The 10,954-nt window shown below is 41.8% G+C and overlaps 1 protein-coding gene across 5 annotated transcripts in view; it reads left to right on the forward strand.

The window, feature by feature from the left end:
* Nucleotides 1-6,037, forward strand: part of FBXL20 (F-box and leucine rich repeat protein 20) — a 101,397-nt gene extending 95,360 nt beyond the window's left edge. For all 5 annotated transcript variants that reach the window (XM_047845403.1, XM_047845405.1, XM_047845406.1 and 2 more), the window contains one exon: nucleotides 1,818-6,037. In XM_047845403.1, coding sequence (XP_047701359.1) covers nucleotides 1,818-1,925 — 108 coding nt within the window. In that variant the 3' untranslated portion in view covers nucleotides 1,926-6,037. The remainder of the gene's footprint in view (nucleotides 1-1,817) is intronic.
* Nucleotides 6,038-10,954: the final 4,917 nt, after the last annotated feature.

Genomic DNA, 10,954 nt, shown 5'->3' on the forward strand with positions numbered 1-10,954 from the left:
TAGCAAATGCAAGGATAGATAGTTTTTACCTGTTGTTCTAGATGGAAATTTAGTAGGAAAATAGCCACTGAGGGATAAAAAAGTAGGTCTCCTCCCAGCATAGTTTCTCCAATAATGTCCAGGGCTCAATAACATACAGAGTCAAAAACACGTGCCACAGTCAGGAAAGAAAGGAATAACATAAAATATTCAGTTAGATGGGATTTAAGAATTTAATTTGTATTTTTCTTTCACATCAAACCCTTTTTCTGGTGTTCTTATTTTTTAAGACAAGTGGATTTAAGAGGTTTTTTTTTTTCACCTTTTCTTTTAGCCCCATCCTCCATAATAAAGAGACCCATGCATAGCCAAATGACTGGAAGACAAGTTGCTAACAAGGAGGTTATAAAAGGCTGGATGAATCTATATGTTAGATTATTCAGCTCAACAGACATTTATTGAAACATCTGTTTCACACCTGCTGTGGGAAGGGCACTGTGCTTAGTTAGGCCCTTACAGCCAATGTCTAAAAACATCCATGTTGGCCATATGGCATCTGAGTACATAAAGGAGACCAAACCTCATCTTGAAATCCAGTTGGCCTTAGTTCCTCCTCTCCCTTCAGACCTAGAGGACTGAGAGCATAACCGCAATGGGGAGGCCTTGGCAGCCATATTCCTTCTACACCACAAGGAGAGAGCCACAGACCAACCAGAGCCTCTTTTATGGCCTCCCTACAGTAGGGTTCCTAGACCTGCCTGGCTGTCCAAAATCTCTTCCATCTCTGAGTTCTCAATACTTTTTTTGTCTATTCTTCAAATCATCATTTAGCATTTTTGTACTTTAATTTAGCTATTTTTTTTTTCAACGTTTATTTATTTTGGGGACAGAGAGAGACAGAGCATGAAAGGGGGAGGGGCAGAGAGAGAGGGAGACACAGAATCGGAAACAGGCTCCAGGCTCTGAGCCATCAGCCCAGAGCCTGATGCAGAGCTCGAACTCACGGACCGCGAGATCGTGACCTGGCTGAAGTCGGACGCTTAACCGACTGCGCCACCCAGGCGCCCCTAATTTAGCTATTTATGTCTAGACTGTTAAGTTCCTTAGGAGCAGGATCTCCATGTTGACCATCTTTGTATCCCTCTTATGTTAACTAGCACAGTATCTTGAACATGGCAGCAATTCAGAAATTATTTATGTAGTAAAAACTGGAAGTGTTTTGTTAAAAGAGGATAGTGAGGTTTTATCAGAAGAAACATCCATCAACTTCCAATGACTTAGAAAAAATTATTTAAAAAAATTTTTTTAATGTTTATTTTTGAGAGACAGAGATGGAGTATGAGTAAGGGAGGGGCAGAGAGAGTGAGGGAGACACAGAATCAGAAGCAGGCGCCAGGCTCTGAACTGTCAGCACATAGGCTGACATGGGGCTAGAACTCACAAACCACAAGATCATGACCTGAGCCGAAGTCTGACGCTTAACCGTCTAAGCCACCCAGGCGCCCCAGAAAAAAATTATTTTAAGCTTATATAGTTGCTTTCAACTTTGGGAATCCAAGTAGGAATCCCTTTGGGACAGGTTAAGAGATTAGTATGAAGTTTTTCCCCAGTTTTACTATTATGGAAACGGGTACCAAGGTTATGTGAGCTGTTTAGTCATTTAGAATAACATGGGATACTACAAAGCGGAACCCAGGCCTCTCAACATCCTGACCGACTGGTACTTAGCCTCTGCCTTGCTTTCATGTTCACTCAGCCCCTCAACGTTTTTTCTGAAAAGCAACATTGCTCCTTCTGTTTAAGCCCTCTCTCTTAGTAATGTTTCTGTCTTGTTTCAGACCCATTTGCCCAATATTAAAGTCCACGCCTACTTCGCACCTGTCACTCCACCCCCGTCAGTAGGGGGCAGCAGACAGCGATTCTGCAGATGCTGCATCATCCTATGACAATGGAGGTGGTCAACCTTGGTGAACTGAGTATTTAATGACACTTCTAGAGTTACAATGGAGTCTCCAGTGGAAGCAACCCCAGTGTTCTGGGCAAGGGTTACAAAGTGAGGGCAGCGTCCAGATCCCTGAGGCACACATAACATGCACACCCATCCTCACCCCCACCTTCTAGTTCTGTGACCAGGGGACTGAAGCCCATGCCGGCTTTATCAAGTGGATTGGTGAACCTTAACCATTCCTGTTGGACATGCCAAGAAGAAAATCATAGGCAAGGTAGAGGGAAGGGGGCATTCCAGCAAACCCAGTGTTATTGCTATTGCAGTTTCTTCATTTTGTTAAGGGGTTTCTTTGGTGATTTTGGAACAGCAACTGCAGTCCTCCAGGGTCAAGGAAAGCATAGAGAAACAGTATATGTTATATCCAGGGACCAGAAAGAAAATTTCTTTGCATCCTATAAATGATAGCCATCCATCGTGAGATGACTACAGAGCTTCTCTGCTTCCTTGTTCCCATGCCAACATGCTGAGCATGCTCACAAAGAAGGCTCATCCATTCCTCCTCCTGTGTTTAAGTATTTGGCCCAGAGGTTTCCTAAATGGTTGCGCTGAAATCGCTGTGGTCCAAATGTGCTTACTCACTCAAATTGTCACTCTCGGTAGCACACTTGTGCACCTGTCTTTCGTTCTTTGTTGCTCCCTCCTGCACTCTTGCTCAGTCTGTCACCTGTTCATAGTCTGCTTACTCACACTCAATTGTTACTCTTTTGCTGTTGTGTTTACAGTGTGCATTTTGGATGATTAGTTGGGGTTACCAAACATTTTTTAAAAAGACAGTATCAATAAATATTTTTTTAATTCTAAATTTTACCATTAGGGGACCCTGCCTGAATCTTTGCCAACCTGAAGAGAAACTATAACAAAAATAAGAAATGTTATGAGAAGAAATTGAGCTAAAACTATTTTGACGAAAACAAACTTTGCCTTTTGGTTTCTGTTATACCTTGTGATATATAATAATACGCATGATATACCCAATATCCCCCTGCACATTTTTCCTTCCATCAAACTCCACTAACTTAATAAGGAGAGAGAAATGCATTATTAGTAAAGAATGGAATGGTGAATCCCAAAATTGAGCCTGAAGGCCCCCCTACCCACACTCAGACATGTCATATGTTCACTGAAATCGAGGTGTGAGTGGTATCATCCCTGATTTGTGTCTGTGAAGTTGTTTGCTTTAGTACGAATGCTGCTACAGTTGCTGTGCAGTCTAGCTGGTCAGTTTCTCTCCCCACCCCCCCCATTTCAGCCTATCAGGGACACAAGAATGACCCTAGAATAGCTGGTCAACTATATGTCAGTGTTGGTGGTGTATTTCAAATGTTGGCGCCAGAACCACTTCAAAACCTGTCAACCATATCTCTCTTGTGCTCCAGACTTCCTGTGAATGAAATAGGGGGGTAACCAGGTGAAGGCTTTGGGGCAGGAGAAAGAAAACATTGAGAGGAAGTAGGGGGTTCAGTGTCTCTGCCCAGCATAGTCACCAGAGCCGAAGGCAGGTAATCAGTGTCCATGACTCAAAGAAGAGGCTTCCTTTCTTCTTCCTTCCTCCCCCTCAAAAAATCATAAAGGATGAGGGAAATAAGATGAGTTTCTCAAGTATGAGAAGTAGATTTCTAAACCCCAAGGTTGAACATCTTGTGTGATTTTTTTTAATAGGACTTTTTTTTGGTGGGGGGGTCTTTTAGGACATTATCGCGCAGTCTGCCATGATCTTAGATCATCTTCTGCATGACCTAGACTGTTATAAGTCTTGTTGTAATGCTTCAGGTGCTGGCTCTACCAGCATATGTAAGAATAAAGTAGAACTTCTTTCTCCAAAAGCAATCAGATGAAAGGGTCCTAGAAATCTGTATGATTCACCATTATCTTGCATGTTAAATTTATTTTATTTAAAAATTTTTTTAATGTCTATTTATTTATTTTGGGAGAGGCAGAGAGAGAATCCCAAGCAGGTTCTGTGCTGTCAGCACAGAGCCTCACCCTGGGCTCAGTCTCATGAATCATGAGATCATGTCCTGAGCCAAAATCAAGAGTCCGACGCTTAACCAACTGAGCCATCCAGACGCTCCTGCATGTTAAATTTATTTAAATCCTACTTTGTTATGCCCTTTTAAAGGCTCAGATTTCTTCATTTCCCCTTCCCTTTATCTTCTTTTCAAATTATCATATGAGGAATATACTTGAAATTTTTTTTTTATTTGAGTGTAGTCAACATAGGAATATACTTTTTAAAATGAGACTCATTGTTATGCTCCATCCATACAAATACACACATATGCACACACACTTCCAGATATGGTTAATAATATTCAGATCCCCAGGTCACTCATTCAAAACAAAAGTAAAAAGGAAAATATTTAGAGACCATCTGCTCGAACATATTATGGTTTGTTTGTTTTTTTGTATTGCCTGAACAAATTGACCGTAAAACACTGATTGATTAGTGAGTATGGATTTAAAGTGCCCACTAGTTGAGACTATTAATACCTCTTTACTTAAAAAGTACATAAGTTTAAAACACCCTATTCACCAAAACATGAACAGCTTGGAAATGCTGTTTCTCAACCCAAAAAGTGTACCCACGTGCAAGTCCCTGGGGACTTGCATGGGTGATCCCTACCCGTCTGGGCCAAGAACAATCAAGTGAGAGGAAAAAGGAGTGTGCAGCACTGGCTTGTATGTGGTCAGGCCTTGTTCCTTTCCAAGAAAACTTCAGGCCCATCAAGGTTGGGAGGAAATATATTTTTTATGCCAGTCTGCAACCTATACCAGCTGATGAAATGTACCAGGACTTTGAGAATCCAGAACATGGTAAGTTTTGGATAAGTGGAAACGGTTCTGCCATCTGAACATAGTGCTTCCTGTCTCAATATCAGGGACACTTTTGAAAATTTAGTAAGGCTTCAGAGGTATAGGAAAACCTCTCCCTAGGAACAGCTTATTGGTCCATTTATCTGACTCCCAAGTCCCTGAACTTTATGCTTTCTATGATGAAAAAAAATTCAGAGTGAATGTAGAGATTTGGGATAAGTCAGAAGGTACCCTCAAAGCTATTGCATAAACCTGCAGGTAGCCAGGAGGAATTAATCATTGTCTGTGTGGAGAACATTATTAACATTATTAAACATCCAGATCATCTCTTTTTAAAGCAGCCTTTCCCCCCTTTTTCCAGCATTATTTGCTACATCAATATCTTTTATAGCCTCTACATTGGCTCCGTCAAGAAGGGACTTCCTGTCTGCCTGATTCCAGCCTTTTTTTTTTTTTTTTTTTTTTTTGCTTTGACTTCTCCCATTTTCTTCTGATACCCATCCTTCTATTTAAAGCCTCCATCTCATTCCCAACAACGCTGCTGATTTAGCCTCAGTTGTCTCCAGTCTAGCTTCCTCTTTGGGTCCTTGTCCTGATCTAGGCAAAGTCTCCTGGGCAGCTTTGAATTCAGTAACTGTCGTGTGCCTGAGGCCATTTTTCACTGGGTTGTCTCGGACATTTGCTCACCAAATTTGAAATCAAGCTGTTGGATATGAGGAATTAAGGAGATCTGGCTTCATCTTTTTTTCCCCTAATATTTGGAATACGAAAGCACATTGGTGCTCTTTGTAAAAAATGTTGTCTCCTCCTAGTCTGCTCTTTAGTGGATGTAAAAGTATTTCTTAAATGGTCTTTGTAAATTTCCACATTCATTACGTTGATTTAGCAGACCTATAAGTCAGAAATTTTACATATTCCTTATATCACATATTTTAGAGGGAAACCTGGCAAATATTTTTATGATGCTTTATTTGGGGCTCTCCAAACCATTTGAACTGTTCAATACAGCTATAATACTATAGCAGTCAAGTTCTTTTATTTCTCCTAATTGTCTTGTAAAATACATTGTTACCAGTTTGATAGCCCACTAATGCCCTGGTGGGGTGGGGGTGGGGGGCACTAAACAAGGTGTGCAGTGGAACTTGTCCAGGTATGAAATTGTAGGGAAGTGTGAGAGTAGCATTGGAAGGAAGAGGGGACTTCCTGCCTGCCTGTGTGGGCAGCATATCCTTGGGTGACTGTGGTTTTGGAGAAGAGGAACACTTGTAGATCATGGTTGACCCTTGGCCATTTAATGTTTATTGTGCTGAAAGTTTCAAACTGCATATTGCTATCAGTGAGAGAGGAGGGGTTTAAAGGAAATGGGTCTGTTCTGCCTTTCCCTCCTTGTGTGCATGGTTTAAGATTAGGTTTCTAGCCCCATTGCGCATCCTGGCTGACGGATTCTTTCAGTGGTATGCTTTGAGCTTATGGAACAGTTTTTTAAGAGATTGCCTTCCTGTCTGCCCACCAGTTCTAGGATCTTTAATCACCTCAAACCCAGGCAGTGTGAGTTAGTGGAGTCTTGTTTGAGAAGAGGTGAAGGATATTTGGTTGGAGGTCTGGAGGCAACCCTCCCCCTTACAATGATCTTGAACCAAAGATTCTCAAAGCAATAGGAGGATGAGGGGAAATATGGAATCTAAGCCTTTCCTCAGCTTTATTTCTATCCTAAATTTTAATTGTAATATTGGAAGATAGAGAAAACTATGTAAGACCATATCAGTAGGGTATAATTAACCCAGGTAATTTGGGAATAACATCTGTCTGTACCTGCTGTATTCAGGTGCCCTAACTTAACATCTGGTTCTCCAGCAAAGAACATGCCGCTCTAAGTTTGCCCTCTCACTTCATACAAACTCTCCCTGCCAGGAACTACCATTTGAGGCAAGTGAGTTTTCTGCATGAAGAGCTTCTGCAGCTCCCCTCACAAGGCAAGTCTACCTGTTTGTCCATTTTTATTCTTAGGACGTCAGCTCTCCATCTCTGAAGGCTTTGACCCTTCTTAGGAAAGTCAGTAAGAACCTCTCACCTGAGTCTGAGTAAATCTTTGGAGCCCAACAGAGTTACACTTAATTTTCAGCAGAAAAAAATTTGTTGGACAACCTCACATGTAGGATATTAAGAGAAATTCTGTAATGTGTTTATTCCATCTCTGCCTTATGTTTTTTTGAATAAGCCCTTAGTGGAGTTTGGTTCAAAAATGTTGTCTCTGTGCTTCCTCAGCCAAGATGTTTCACTGCCCTTTTAGGAAAAAGAACCATGAACAACCAAAACTATCAACTGACTCTATTTTCTATGTTTTTCAAAAAGTTTCTTGTTTTGAAGAACTAGGGTGGGAAAATGGTAGATAAGACTCATTCAGGTCTGGAACTGGGGCACTTTGCTTCAGGTACAAGCATCTATCCTGCCTCACACATGTGAGTAGATTTACTTTCCTCTCCATTCAATGAACTCCATGCCCTTCTTACTGGCAAGGAGGGCTTCTGTTTTCCACGCACCTAACCAGAGTCCTCCAGATGGGGATTGGCATCCCTGAAAGAACCTCCAGTGCTTCTGGGCATGGTTTTCACCGTGGTGAGAGTGGGTAGCCAGTAATTGAGAATCCCCACCCTAAGAAGAGATGGGAGAAGAAAGGTGTTCACACGCATACCCCAGGAACGCAGGGAAATCTTTGAAGTTACGTGTATTTTATTAAAGTGGAAGAAGAAAACTTTGCCCCACAAAGTTTCACTTGTCACTGTTGCTTACTACTTACTTTTACTAATTCAAATCTGTATCGCACTGCTGCTCACACACGTGTTTCTTACCTTCGCCTAACCCTTCTCAGCCCCTGAAGTCACTGTTTTGTTTTTCTTTTTTCCCCTGGCACTAGCGAACGACAACCGAAAGTCTTAGAAAATCTTAACTTGAGAAGGAGTCTCTAACTGGCATGGTTTGATTAATTACTTTACCTGCCCCACCCCCAAAGACGTGAATGACTTTCTTTCCTAGTGCTATATAATAGATCTGTAATAAGTGAAACCTTTGCTGCTACTTTTCTGGGTTTACATGTTTTTTCCTTCCCTTAAGAATAATTTCTTACCTGTGCTTCTCTGATGACTGTTAATTTCTAATAAGTGCAGGAAGAGGCGAGTCTGAGATTTCTTCTCTTACTCCCCTCCTCACCTTACCCCCAAACTACATGCTAACCTCTAACATGCACAAGATCTGTGGGGTGGGGCTCAGCAGAAGCTACTAGTGTGTTTTCTTACCGTGCTGCAGCTCTCAGAGCTGGCCCCTGAGGATCTGTGACTGCCCAGGCTCAAGGGTTACTGGAGGGGGAGAAAGGCCTTCTGCATTTTGCCTTTCTCCAAGTTTTAGACTAAACCTTCAGCTGCCTCCCACCCTGGCCACCTCCTTTTTCCTACCAGGAATTGTTTCCAGGTAACCTGCCTCAGGCATTTCCCAGCTGCTCTCCTCACCCTTGCCCACCTCCCGGTGACCCTGAGAGCACAGACCTGTGCAGAGCTCAGAGAGCTGTGAGGACTATCCCTGCCTGTCAGACTCTGCCTGAGGACAGAGATGGGTGGGTAAATGGTGCTGCGGGAGAAATTTTTACCTTCAAACCAGGCTGTTCCATCCCTACACTATAACCCCCTCTGAAACCTCTCTCTGAGGGGACAAAAGGCAGAGGATGGTTGACTGGCAGGATCTGATCCCAAACATTGCTGTGGCCTAAGCCTCGGGCAGCCATTCGGCCTACCCAGGAGCTGCTGCTGGTTTCTCCACCGGGCCTGCCCCAGTGCGTCTGACACAGTTCCCTACTTGGTGACTTAACACCAGGTTCCATTAGCTGTCCAAGTGACTGTTTGCACCCAGTACTTTTGGCGCTTGAGGATGGGGGGAGGGAGGGTTATTTAAAATAAAATCCGAGGTGGCAGTAAGGATTCCTTTTGCTTTAAAATCTTTGGACTAAAAGAAAAATGTTTTTTTATATATAAATATATAAAGTAAATTGTTATGTAACTATTATTGTTTCCTGTATGTTCTAATTTTGTTTTATGATGTAATTAAAGGAAATAAGCTGTGAAGACTTTTCATTTTGCTGCGGAAATAGCCTGTCTTGGAGCTACGATTCTTCTTGAACCCTAGAACTACAAAGGCTCCTGAGGCTGAATGATGGGGCATCTTTTTGGCATCCTTGTAGATATATTTTTTAATACTCTTTAATAGTCTTTAGTAATTATTTAATAGCCTTAATACCTTTTTAATAGCCCTTATTTAATACCCTGAACTCCTTGTCTCTAAGAAAAACAGAAGACGTAATATAAATCAGTTTCTAAAAAGCTTTGTTTTAACTCCTTTGACAGCAGTAATTCAACCTGAGGCCTCTATCTGTGCAGGGCATTGCCCTTCCCTTGACAAAGACAGAATGATGGTACGGTAGTACCATGGTTAAACAAACAAGCTCAAGTTATATTGCCTTTCACCCGAATGACCTCTGCCAGTTGACCTTTCTGTCTCAGTTCTTCTTTCGAAAAGTGGGATAACAGCACCTACTTTATAGAGTGTGAAGATTAAAGAGATAATGACACACAGTAAATACTTGTTAACCTGCTTTTATTCCCTTCATGTCAACAAATACTTCAGTATCTAGTCAATGCTAGAGGCTCCTAGGTTGAGGGACAGATACACAAAGGTTAATACAGTGGGGGCGCCTGGGTGGCTCAGTCAGTTGGGTGTCCAACTTTGGCACAGGTCGTGATCTCACGGTTTGTGAGTTTAACTCTCTGCTGTCAGCATGGAGCCCCTTTGGATCCTCTGCCCACCCCCTCTGTGTGCACCTCCCCCACTCACGCGCTCTCTCTCTCTCAAAAATAAATAAAATTTAAAAAACAAAAACAAATGTTATTGCAAAGGGGTCCCCTATCCTGGTGGAGTTAAGCAATGGAGCGAAACCAGCAATCAGAATTTCAATCTCAAGGTATCTACCCTGCATGAAACACCTTTGGGGAGCTCTGTGGAATTCTAGGCCCCACGTGATCAGTGATAACTGAGGTAAATGATCAATAAGTAATTAAGCAGATATTTTTAAGAGGGCACTTTGGCCTGTCTTCCAGTCTCTGCATATGGGTTTTCTCTTTACAATGTTTTAGATTTTTTTTTTAATGCTTATTTATTTTTGAGAGAGAAAGAGCATGCGAGCAGGGGAGGGGCAGAGAGAGAGGGGGACACAGAATCCAAAGCGGGCTCCGAGCTGTCAGCTCAGAGGTAGACGCAGGGCTCGAGCACACTAACGGTGAGATCCTGACCTGAGCCAAAGTCGGCCACTTAACCAACTGAGCCACCCAAGTGCCCCACACAGTGTTTGAGATTTTTAATAATATTTTGAGGGAAGAGAATGAAAAAAAAGAATAAGATACAGCCCATTATTACTTTAAGGTTTTATGTTCTTAAGTAATCTCTACAACCCATTGTGGGGCTTGAATTTACAACCCCAAGATCAAGAGTTGCACACACTACTGACTGAGCCAGCCAGGCGCCCCCCGCCCCCCTCTCCCCACCAGCCCCTGCCATTATCTTTTTTTTTTTTTAATTCCTGTCTTTTAAGTTCATTTATTTATTTCGAGAGAGAGCAAGAGCAAGGAGGGGCAAAGACAGAGGATCCCAAGGAAGCTCCATGCTGTCAGCACAGAGCCCGACACAGGGCTCAAACCCATGATCCATGAGATCATGACCTGGGCCGAAATCAAGAGTCAGCTGCTTAACCAACTGAGCCACTTTTCTTAAAAGCACTTTTAAATAAAATTGGTTTTCTACATGGAAAAAGAGATACAAAAAAAAAAAAAATAAGTTTCAGGTCAATTTTAATCCTAAAAGTGAAATGCAAAATTAAAATTTTAATTTTGAAAAATATGCATAGGAAGGGGAGAGATTTCTTAAGACCTAAAAATTAAAAGATTAAGATTAAATCCAACTACATTTTTTAAAGAAAAATAAGGATAAAGCCCCACAGCCTCAATGTTAAATAATTATAGTATTTCCCAAATCTCTAAAACTTTTAAATCTCCAGACGTTTTAAATAAGCATAGTGATTTGATAGTTAAATGAATGGTGTTTTGGAGGCTTTAG

This window comes from Prionailurus viverrinus, unplaced genomic scaffold (assembly GCF_022837055.1).
Source record: "Prionailurus viverrinus isolate Anna unplaced genomic scaffold, UM_Priviv_1.0 scaffold_35, whole genome shotgun sequence".
Classification (NCBI taxonomy): domain Eukaryota; kingdom Metazoa; phylum Chordata; class Mammalia; order Carnivora; family Felidae; genus Prionailurus; species Prionailurus viverrinus.